General features: G+C 47.1%; 1 protein-coding gene across 1 annotated transcript in view; it reads left to right on the top strand.

Moving 5' to 3' along the window:
- Positions 1 to 4,504: 4,504 nt before the first annotated feature.
- LOC121845914 (thyrotropin-releasing hormone-degrading ectoenzyme-like) overlaps positions 4,505 to 12,970 on the top strand; it is a gene marked incomplete at its 3' end in the record, with an annotated part of 262,455 nt that continues 253,989 nt past the window's right edge. Inside the window, 1 exon segment of the mRNA XM_042318133.1 lies at positions 4,505 to 5,625. Coding sequence (XP_042174067.1) covers positions 4,901 to 5,625 — 725 coding nt within the window.

Raw genomic sequence — 12,970 nt, 5'->3', positions numbered from 1 at the left:
GCAGACCATGTCACAGACCACCACAGACCAGACTACTGTCTCCATGCAGACCATGTCACAGACCACCACAGACCAGACTACTGTCTCCATGCAGTCCATGTCATAGACTACCACAGACCAGACTACTGTCTCCATGCAGACCATGTCACAGACCAGACTACTGTCTCCATGCAGACCATGTCACAGACCAGCACAGACCAGACTACTGTCTCCATACAGACCATGTCACAGACTACCACAGACCAGACTACTGTCTCCATGCAGACCACTCCACAGACCACCACAGCCCAGACTAATGTCTCCATGCAGACCATGTCACAGACTACCACAGACCAGACTACTGTCTCCATGCAGACCACTCCACAGACCACCACAGACCAGACTACTGTCTCCATGCAGACCACTCCACAGACCACCACAGACCAGACTACTGTCTCCATGCAGACCATGTCACAGACCACCACAGCCCAGACTACTGTCTCCATGCAGACCACTCCACAGACCACCACAGACCAGACTACTGTCTCCATGCAGACCATGTCACAGACCACCACAGACCAGACTACTGTCTCCATGCAGACCACTCCACAGACCATCACAGACCAGACTACTGTCTCCATGCAGACCACTCCACAGACAACCACAGCCCAGACTACTGTCTCCATGCAGACCATGTCACAGACTACCACAGCCCAGACTACTGTCTCCATGCAGACCATGTTACAGACCACCACAGCCCAGACTACTGTCTCCATGCAGACCACTCCACAGACCACCACAGCCCAGACTAATGTCTCCATGCAGACCATGTCACAGACTACCACAGCCCAGACTACTGTCTCCATGCAGACCATGTTACAGACCACCACAGCCCAGACTACTGTCTCCATGCAGACCACTCCACAGACCACCACAGCCCAGACTAATGTCTCCATGCAGACCACTCCACAGACCACCACAGACCAGACTGCTGTCTCCATGCAGACCATGTCACAGACCACCACAGCAGACCACCACAGACCAGACTACTGTCTCCATGCAGACCATGTCACAGACCACCACAGACCAGACTACTGTCTCCATGCAGACCATGTCACAGACCACCACAGACCAGACTACTGTCTCCATGCAGACCATGTCACAGACCAGACTACTGTCTCCATGCAGACCATGTCACAGACCACCACAGACTGATTACTGTCTCCATGCAGACCACTCCACAGACCACCACAGACCAGACTAATGTCTCCATGCAGACCATGTCACAGACTACCACAGACCAGACTAATGTCTCCATGCAGACCAGGTCACAGACTACCACAGACCAGACTAATGTCTCCATGCAGACCATGTCACAGACCACCACAGACCAGACTACTGTCTCCATGCAGACCACTCCACAGACCACCACAGACCAGACTACTGTCTCCATGCAGACCATGTCACAGACCACCACAGCCCAGACTAATGTCTCCATGCAGACCACTCCACAGACCACCACAGACCAGACTACTGTCTCCATGTAGACCATGTCACAGACCACCACCACTGAAAATCTAAATTTTATAAGTTCATATTCTGTTAACTCATACCCAAATAATGTTGTTGATTCAGCTAAAACAGACTGTTTAAAAATACTTGCTATTTCCTCATAGAGGATGATGTCATCCTCCTGAGGAGAATGAACTGACCAATCAGCAATCTAATATTTGTGTATGACCGGTGTACGCCCAAACCATTCTGTTGTTGGGGTACGCCCACAACATTCTGTTGTTGGGGTACGCCCAAACCATTCTGTTGTTGGGGTACGCCCACAACATTCTGTTGTTGGGGTACGCCCACAACATTCTGTTGTTGGGGTACGCCCAAACCATTCTGTTGTTGGGGTACGCCCAAACCATTCTGTTGTTGGGGTACGCCCAAACCATTCTGTTGTTGGGGTACGCCCAAACCATTCTGTTGTTGGGGTACGCCCACAACATTCTGTTGTTGGGGTACGCCCAAACCATTCTGTTGTTGGGGTACGCCCAAACCATTCTGTTGTTGGGGTACGCCCACACCATTCTGTTGTTGGGGTACGCCCACAACATTCTGTTGTTGGGGTACGCCCACACCATTCTGTTGTTGGGGTACGCCCACAACATTCTGTTGTTGGGGTACGCCCACAACATTCTGTTGTTGGGGTACGCCCACAACATTCTGTTGTTGGGGTACGCCCAAAACATTCTGTTGTTGGGGTACGCCCAAACCATTCTGTTGTTGGGGTACGCCCACAACATTCTGTTGTTGGGGTACGCCCACAACATTCTGTTGTTGGGGTACGCCCACAACATTCTGTTGTTGGGGTACGCCCACACCATAGCAACACAGAAAAAGCTGCTTTTTAACATAATCAATTACCTTGTTTTGTTTTTTTGTGTTTGCAAGGAAAACTATTTCATCATATTATCATTAATTCTAGGTCATATTTCATAGACATCTGAAAACCTTGGAGAGTTAGTGTAAATATGAATGGTGAACCATTCCCCTCCATACACAGCTAAACGGCTGCTGGGTCTGGCTGCTGGGTCTGGCTGCTGCTGGGTCTGGCTGCTGCTGGGTCTGGCTGCTGGGTCTGGCTGCTGGGTCTGGCTGCTGGGTCTGGCTGCTGCTGGGTCTGGCTGCTGGGTCTGGCTGCTGGGTCTGGCTGCTGCTGGCTGGCTGCTGGGTCTGGCTGCTGCTGGGTCTGGCTGCTGGGTCCGGCTGCTGGGTCTGGCTGCTGCTGGGTCTGGCTGCTGCTGGCGTCGTTAAGGACTCGTATTGATTACTTTGTGCTGGGAGAGTTCCTCGTTCTCCATGTCGATTACAGATGTGGTGACTGTTTCACCTCGGTCTGTCTCACTCCGGTTAAACTGTTACTGAGGGAGAGGCGGCGAGCTGCTGATATGGCTTGTGTCCCAAACAGCACCCTATTCTATATACAGTGGACCCTATGGACCCTGGTCTAAAGTAGTGCACTATTATACAGTGGACCCTATGGACCCTGGTCTAAAGTAGTGCACTATATAGGGAAAAAGGGTGCCATTTGGGTCACACATTGGTATAACACCATTAGTCACTGTTAATGAGCTTTTCCAGGGATAGTGTATTGTATGGCATGTTTGCAGTTTGTGGTGCCAATGCACAGTGTGGATATAAACAGATATTGGTTGTTACTGTCCACATCTCTATGTTTGTTCAGTAATCAGATGGATTTTGTAGGATTTTAGAGAAACGTTCCTACTTGGAGATTCAACAGGAAGACCCACTGCTGCTAACTCTGAATCAAATAACGACCTAATCAAGTGTCAGTATGTTGTTCTTGTAACTATATTTTCTTACTTGGGGCTGAATAGATAATTCTCATTATACGTGTTCTATTCCAGGCCTCCAGACCGATGACAAAACACAGCGAGAGGTATCTTCTACAGACTCGTGTGTGACTATTAGTTGAGCTGGTTTGAGAAAAGTGTTAACGGGAAATAGGAATAATAACACCGTCCGTGTGCATTACTGGCTAGAAAATTATTCAACAATTAGGCTGCGCTTTGTTCCAGGTCCACAAGATGGCGAACATCAAATGACTGTACAGGAGACCACAGCCATTGATATCACTCCTCTGGAGTCACTGGACACTGTTATAAAGTGTTTCTGAGATTATGAATTATTTTTTTTATACAATGTATCACATCATTTAGATTTATGCTCGTGTCAAAATTACCCCTTAAATCCGTGCGTAATGTCCGTGCGTAAATGTTGCAGATAGGCTATGGTATTATTGCTACTGGTGTTAAAACAGGCTACTACCGTCATTATCACGCTCAGCATGAATGCCATGATGTAGTCTATTTAGGTAGGCTGTGAATAGGTGGCAGGCAGCCCGACGGGGTTGGCTGCTGCACCACCGCTGTGTGTAGCCTGCCGTAGCCCCCCCTCCTGACTACAGTTGAAGTCTTTTCCCACATAGACCTATATAATTTCCTGACGAGGCGTTGTTTCTATCCATCCTACAGTGAGGAGATGAGCCCGCTATTCTGCACTGAGGGAGGGAGAGCTCTCCTACTCTGTCCTACTGCGCATTTCGCAATGATCTAGGTCTATTTGTTCTCTGGCAAAGCAAGAGGGGCTGGGAAATTCATTCGCTCTCTGTCGTTGGTAATTGTTTTTTTTCTCCTAACTGGTTGAAATCCGTCGTGAGTTCCTTCTTACAAGAAGTAGGCTGAGATTCCTACGGCGCTGAATGAGAGAGAGAGAGAGAGAGAGCGAGAGAGAGAGAGACGGAGCGAAAGAGAGAGAGAGAGAGACGGAGCGAGAGAGAGAGAGAGAGAGAGAGAGACGGAGCGAGAGAGAGAGAGAGAGAGAGAGAGAGAGAGAGAGAGAGCGAAAGAGAGAGAGAGAGAGACGGAGCGAGAGAGAGAGAGTCCTTTATATTGTAGATGTGGGAGCAGCTCTCAATATGAGCACACAGCTCGGAGGGTGAGGACCATCAGTGACAGCATCATCAGCACCAGCAGCAGCGGCAGCATCAGTCCCCGCGATGGATTGTGTTCTGTGCAACACTTTGTGTGCGCGGAGATGGAGGCCGTGAAGGCAGATAGATAACAATTAGGATAGCATATTAAACTCCAATACCCGTGCTTGTGATTTAAACCGTGATTTCAATCTATCAGGAAAGTTGATTTCGGGCACTTTTATGATTCCGCGTCGCATTGCTACCGCTGGGCACTTCAACAGGGCATCAGCTGTGCTCATCTCCGCGACATATTTCTGACTATTCTAAGTGGCAGCTATTAGACCTGACTGATGACACTCTGTTATCGGGATTTCGTTTCCCTTTTGCGCCCGGACCCCAACCAAGCCTCATATTCTGATTCGGCAGAGTATGTCTTTGGAGGATAAGCGTGGCAGCAAGGGCTTATCATTCACTCCGATGGGGATAGAGGATAATAACATGAGGAACGGCAGAGGCCTGTCGGACCAATGGGCTGATAGCATGGTGGTTCGGCCCCGGACCACGGAGCGAAGCATCACCGTCCACAAGAAACTGGTCCTGGGGTTCGCCATCTCCATCCTCACCCTCATCGTCGTCACGGCCATCGCGGTTCTCCTCAGCGTCCGGTTCGAGGAGTGCGCGGGGGAGAGCAGCTCACGAGGGGGCAATGGCTCTAACGCCAAGTTCAACGGGTCACGGGATGGGAACGGGAACCACAAAGATGAAGAAGCCCAGCCGTGGAGACACCTCCGGTTACCGACATCTCTCCGGCCCCGGCACTACGACCTGCGTCTCTCAGTGTACATGGATAACTTTACTTTCTCCGGGGAAGTGAACATTGAATTCGAGTGTGTGAACTCTACCAAATTCATAGTGCTTCACACCGACCGCCTCGAGGTGGAGAAAGTGGCGGTTTACTCGGATAATAAAAAACCCGGTGTCATGAGAATCCACCGCCAATTCCATTACCCGGGAAACCAGGTTTATGTGATCGCTTTGCACAGGGAACTGAAGCCCATGAGGACGTATAAAGTAAACATTACTTTCGACGCTCAAATAGAAAGTGAACTCCTGGGATTTTTCCGCAGCTCATATATGCTGCAGGGAGAGAGAAGGTAACCATTTCCATTACAGTTACTCTATGCATCCACACCCCATGGCATGATGACGTGTGAGTTAGCGTTGTGTTTATAGCCTGTACAGTCCACTAACCTATAGCCTGTACAGTCCACTAACCTTATCCCCCCCCCCAAATGAAACAGATTAGACATTATATTACAAAGCAGCCTTTGCTTTTGACCACGTTTTGTGCTGTCATGTCTGTCTCTCAACCCAAGTGCCTACTTCAAAGCAGCGCGTGACGCTGTCAGCTGAACTCTTGAGTCCCACAGTAACACGCGCCCGTTTTAGGCTTCAAGCCCCTTTTAAAACATTTAGTTCTGTATCCGCTGATAACCAACCATTAGTGTGTGTGATTAATGAGGGACTGCGCCTGTTCAACTCTGACACCCTCTGGTGGCATTTTTTAAATAAAAGCAATACATTGTATAATACCCTTATAAAGTACATTTTGGTATCAAAACTATACATCCTACAAAAGATATGAACAGCCTAGAGCAGTGTTTGTGAGACGGGGAAACGGTGTTTGTGAGACGGGGAAACGGTGTTTGTGAGACAGGGAAACGGTGTTTGTGAGACAGGGAAACGGTGTTTGTGAGACAGGGAAACGGTGTTTGTGAGACAGGGAAACGGTGTTTGTGAGACAGGGAAACAGTGTTTGTGAGACAGGGAAACGGTGTTTGTGAGACAGGGAAACGGTGTTTGTGAGACAGGGAAACGGTGTTTGTGAGACAGGGAAACGGTGTTTGTGAGACAGGGAAACGGTGTTTGTGAGACAGGGAAAGACAGGTGTTTGTGAGACGGGGAAACGGTGTTTGTGAGACGGGGAAACGGTGTTTGTGAGACGGGGAAACGGTGTTTGTGAGACGGGGAAACGGTGTTTGTGAGACAAGGAAAAGATGTTTGTGAGACAGGGAAACGGTGTTTCTGAGACAGGGAAACGGTGTTTGTGAGACAGGGAAACGGTGTTTGTGAGACAGGGAAATGGTGTTTGTGAGACAGGGAAACAGTGTTTGTGAGACAGGGAAACGGTGTTTCTGAGACAGGGAAACGGTGTTTGTGAGACAGGGAAACGGTGTTTGTGAGACAGGGAAACGGTGTTTGTGAGATACTGAAAACGGTTCTCCCCCCAAAAAACATTTGTAAATTCCAAACGGTTTGAAAACAAACTGTTATGACCCATCTATTAAGAGCCTCTCACCAACACGCACCGGTTTGGCTCTATGATGACGCTCACAAGCCACACAAGAGTCGTTAGAAGGTAAGGGGTTCATCTACATAGAAGACCATAGTAAATCCCAGGTCATAGTGTCTATAATACTGTAAGGGGTTAATCTAGAAGACCATAGTAAATCCCAGGTCATAGTGTCTATAATACTGTAAGGGGTTAATCTAGAAGACCATAGTAAATCCCAGGTCATAGTGTCTATAATACTGTAAGGGGTTAATCTAGAAGACCATAGTAAATCCAGGTCATAGTGTCTATAATACTGTAATAAACTCACACAGTCTCTGTTACAATCTCCATACAGTCGTCACCGACTAGTTGGATACTAATTTCCCACTGAGCAAACAATTTCTGTACTAACAGAATTCTTATAAATTACATTTTATAACGTTTTTGCTCTGTGGAACTTTTTTCTCTCCAATTAAACTCACGAATGCAACTGTTTGTCAAATAGTTTTTGCCTTGGTTATCATGAAAAACAAAAATGGGTAAAAACGCGTCAATGTTTTCTACTGTAAATAAGCAGAGGAATGAAAGTAGTGAGTTTCTGCTTCTTCACTGTGGTAGACCAGGAACCAATGGAGTTATTAACTAATCAGAAGACAAGGAAACTATTTCAAGATAAACACTGACAAATATAGATTTACATGTGTTACTTTTTATACTGCACCCCAATTGGCCTTTCATGCCCGATGACGCAAGTTGAATTCAGTCGATCTACTCTTACTTCTGTTGAGTTCTACCAACATGTTTCCTAAATTGATATTTGCAAAGAAGTGCCTCAGTGAATGAGTCTGTTCGATCTACATCTGCAGTGTTAGTTTGCATGGAGTAACATATTGGCATTGGCAGTCATTTCAGAGTAAATAGCCAGTTAAATCGCTCTCAGCAGTGTAAGTCCTTCTGGGAGCCTCTGTCCAATATTCACATTCAGTGGTCGAACACAAACCGTGACAACGTTGCAATCTGTTGTACTGGAAACATAATGTGCCATGGTGTACTGTACTACAGCCAAGTCGTCCTCAGCCCTCACTCCATACGGCACCGTGTCCTCAGCCCCCACTCCATATGGCACCGTGTCCTCAGCTCAGGCCTCACTCCATACGGCACCGTATCTGCAGGCCTCACTCCATACGGCACCGTGTCCTCAGCCCTCACTCCATACGGCACCGTGTCTGCAGGCCTCACTCCATATGGCACCGTGTCCTCTGCAGGCCTCACTCCATACGGCACCGTATCTGCAGGCCTCACTCCATACGGCACCGTGTCTGCAGGCCTCACTCCATACGGCACTGTGTCTGCAGGCCTCACTCCATACGGCACCGTATCTGCAGGCCTCACTCCATACGGCACTGTGTCTGCAGGCCTCACTCCATTCGGCACTGTATCTGCAGGCCTCACTCCATTCGGCACTGTATCTGCAGGCCTCACTCCATACGGCACTGTATCTGCAGGCCTCACTCCATACGGCACTGTGTCTGCAGGCCTCACTCCATACGGCACCGTATCTGCAGGCCTCACTCCATTCGGCACTGTGTCTGCAGGCCTCACTCCATTCGGCACTGTCTCTGCAGGCCTCACTCCAGGCCTCACTCCAGACGGCACTGTGTCTGCAGGCACTGTGTCTGCAGGCCTCACTCCATACGGCACCGTGTCTGCAGGCCTCACTCCATACGGCACTGTGTCTGCAGGCCTCACTCCATACGGCACCGTATCTGCAGGCCTCAATCAACCAAGGTACCATGTTGGTCAGTCAGCTATTCTATAAGCCCCATGAGGCAAGACCTTGTTCCATTGGTCAGTCAGTTATTCTATAAGCCCCGTGAGGCAAGACCTTGTTCCATTGGTCAGTCAGTTATTCTATAAGCCCTGTGAGGCAAGACCTTGTTCCATTGGTCAGTCAGTTATTCTATAAGCCCCGTGAGGCAAGACCTTGTTCCATTGGTCAATCAGTTATTCTATAAGCCCCGTGAGGCAAGACCTTGTTCCATTGGTCAGTCAGTTATTCTATAAGCCCCGTGAGGCAAGACCTTGTTCCATTGGTCAGTCAGTTATTCTATCGTGAGGTTAATAGACCTCATTATCATGAGCAGTGCCTCACACACACACACACAGGCAAGACATAATAGGCCAATGGTGTGAGGCAAGACCTTGTTCCATTGGTCAGTCAGCTATTCTATAAGCCCCATTGCAGCATGACGTTGTTCCATTGGTCAGTCAGTTAGAAGGTCAGGGCCACACACACAACACACAACATTGACTGGACCACAGTCAGTCAATAGGCCAATGGGTGTGACAGTCTGTCTATGTACTGTACATAGTGCCTCATGCATTTATCATGAGCAGTGAAAGGGGGAGTGTGTGTCATTTACCATGAGCAGTGGAAGTTGGTGTGTGTGTGTCATTGACCATGAGCAGTGGAAGGGGGAGTGTGTGTCATTTACCATGAGCAGTGGAAGTTGGTGTACCATGTGTGTCATTGGCCATGAGCAGTGGAAGGGGTGTGTGTGTGTGTATGTGTGTATCTGTGTGTGTGTGTGTGTGTGTGTGTGTGTGTGTGTGTGTGTGTGTGTCATTGACCATGAGCAGTGGAAGGGGGAGTGTGTGTGTCATTTATCATGAGCAGTGGAAGTCCTTCACAGTGTGTGTGTGTGGTGTGTGTGTGTGTGTCATTGACCATGAGCAGTGGAAGGGTGAGTGTGTGTGTATGTGTGTATCTGTGTGTGTGTGTGTGTGTGTGTGTGTGTGTGTGTGTGTGTGTGTGTGTGTGTGTGTGTGTGTGTGTGTGTGTGTGTGTAGCTTTAACTGACTTGTATCTGATGACTTGAACCACCAGCTTCTGTTCTGTGACATTTCAAGATAACAAAGAATGCAACTCAAAGGCCACCCTATTCCCTATATAGTACACTACTATAGACCAGAGCCCTATTCCCTATATAGTACACTACTATAGACCAGAGCCCTATTCCCTATATAGTACACTACTATAGACCAGAGCCCTAATCCCTATATAGTACACTACTTTAGACCAGAGCCCTATTCCCTATATAGTACACTACTATAGACCAGAGCCCTATTCCCTATATAGTACACTACTATAGACCAGAGCCCTAATCCCTATATAGTGCACTACTTTAGACCAGAGCCCTATTCCCTATATAGTGCACTACTTTAGACCAGAGCCCTATTCCCTATATAGTGCACTACTTTAGACCAGAGCCCTATTCCCTATATAGTACACTACTATAGACCAGAGCCCTATTCCCTATATAGTACACTACTATAGACCAGAGCCCTATTCCCTATATGGTACACTACTTTAGACCAGAGCTCTATTCCCTATATAGTGTACTACTATAGACCAGAGCCCTATTCCCTATATAGTGCACTACTTTAGACCAGAGGCCTAATCCCTATATAGTACACTACTATAGACCAGAGCCCTATTCCCTATATAGTACACTACTATAGACCAGAGCCCTATTCCCTATATAGTGCACTACTTTAGACCAGAGCCCTATTCCCTATATAGTACACTACTATAGACCAGAGCCCTATTCCCTATATAGTACACTACTATAGACCAGAGCCCTATTCCCTATATAGTGCACTACTTTAGACCAGAGCCCTATTCCCTATATAGTGCACTACTTTAGACCAGAGCCCTATTCCCTATATAGTACACTACTATAGACCAGAGCCCTATTCCCTATATAGTACACTACTATAGACCAGAGCCCTATTCCCTATATAGTGCACTACTATAGACCAGAGCCCTATTCCCCTATATAGTGAACTACTATAGACCAGAGCCCTATTCCCTATATAGTACACTACTATAGACCAGAGCCCTATTCCCTATATAGTACACTACTATAGACCAGAGAGCCCTATTCCCTATATAGTGCACTACTATAGACCAGAGCTCTATTCCCTATATAGTGCACTACTTTAGACCAGAGCCCTATTCCCTATATAGTGCACTACTATAGACCAGAGCCCTATTCCCTATGTAGTGCACTACTTTAGACTGGAACCCTATTCCCTATGTAGTGCACTACATTAGACCAGAGCCCTATTCCCTATATAGTACACTACTTTAGACCAGAGAGCCCTATTCCCTATATAGTACACTACTATAGACCAGAGCCCTATTCCCTATATAGTACACTACTATAGACCAGAGCCCTGTTCCCTATATAGTACACTACTATAGACCAGAGCCCTATTCCCTATATAGTGCACTACTTTAGACCAGAGCCCTATTCCCTATATAGTGCACTACTTTAGACCAGAGGCCTAATCCCTATATAGTACACTACTATAGACCAGAGCCCTATTCCCTATATAGTACACTACTATAGACCAGAGCCCTATTCCCTATATAGTGCACTACTTTAGACCAGAGCCCTATTCCCTATATAGTACACTACTATAGACCAGAGCCCTATTCCCTATATAGTGCACTACTTTAGACCAGAGCCCTATTCCCTATATAGTGCACTACTTTAGACCAGAGCCCTATTCCCTATATAGTACACTACTATAGACCAGAGCCCTATTCCCTATATAGTACACTACTATAGACCAGAGCCCTATTCCCTATATAGTACACTACTATAGACCAGAGCCCTATTCCCTATATAGTGTACTACTTTAGACCAGAGCCCTATTCCCTATATAGTACACTACTGTAGACCAGAACCCTATTCCCTATATAGTACACTACTATAGACCAGAGCCCTATTCCCTATATAGTACACTACTATAGACCAGGGCCCTATTCCCTATATAGTACACTACTATAGACCAGAGCCCTATTCCCTATATAGTGCACTACTTTAGACCAGATCCCTATATAGCACACTACTTTAGACCAGAACCCTATGTAGTGCACTACTTTAGACCAGATCCCTACATAGTGCACTACTTTAGACCAGAACCCTAATCCCTATATAGTGCACTTCTTTAGACCAGAGCCCTATTCCCTATATAGTGCACTACTTTAGACCAGAGCCCTATTCCCTATATAGTGCACTTCTTTAGACCAGAGCCCTATTCCCTATATAGTGCACTACTTTAGACCAGAGCCCTTTTCCCTTTATAGTGCACTACTATAGACCAGAGCCCTATTCCCTATATAGTGCACTTCTTTAGACCAGAGCCCTATTCCCTATATAGTGCACTACTTTAGACCAGAGCCCTTTTCCCTTTATAGTGCACTACTATAGACCAGAGCCCTATTCCCTATATAGTACACTACTTTAGACCAGAGCCCTATTCCCTATATAGTACACTACTATAGACCAGAGCCCTATTCCCTATATAGTACACTACTTTAGACCAGAGCCCTATTCCCTATATAGTACACTACTTTAGACCAGAGCCCTAATCCCTATATAGTACACTACTTTAGACCAGAGCCCTAATCCCTATATAGTGCACTTCTTTAGACCAGAGCCCTATTCCCTATATAGTGCACTACTTTAGACCAGAGCCCTTTTCCCTTTATAGTGCACTACTTTAGACCAGAGCCCTATTCCCTATATAGTGCACTACTATAGACCAGAGCCCTTTTCCCTTTATAGTGCACTACTTTAGACCAGAGCCCTATTCCATATATAGTGCACTACTTTAGACCAGAGCCCTATTCCCTATATAGTGCACTACTTTAAACCAGAGCCCCATTCCCTTTATAGTGCACTACTTTAGACCAGAGCCCTATTCCCTATATAGTGCACTACTTTAGACCAGAGCCCTATTCCCTATATAGTGCACTACTTTAGACCAGAGGCCTTTTCCCTATATAATGCACTACTTTAGACCAGAGCCCTTTCCCTATATAATGCACTACTTTAGACCAGAGCCCTATTCCCTATATAGTGCACTTCTTTAGACCAGGATCCACAGGGTCACTATTTCTAGAAAGAGGGCGCCATTTTGTGAGTCACGCTGATCATCAGTGTCATGTCAGGTTACCGTCATCTGAACTCAGAGTATTGAACAATGGCTCCCAGCAGCAGGTCACACAGCCACACGCCTCACATCCAGCCTGGGAGATAAGTGACTTGGTGACTTGTACCGTAGGTTCAGCCACACGCCTCACATCCAGC

The sequence above is a fragment of the Oncorhynchus tshawytscha genome, unplaced genomic scaffold, assembly GCF_018296145.1.
Source record: "Oncorhynchus tshawytscha isolate Ot180627B unplaced genomic scaffold, Otsh_v2.0 Un_scaffold_3414_pilon_pilon, whole genome shotgun sequence".
NCBI lineage: Eukaryota > Metazoa > Chordata > Actinopteri > Salmoniformes > Salmonidae > Oncorhynchus > Oncorhynchus tshawytscha.
This window is presented reverse-complemented; position numbering and strand designations above follow the sequence as displayed.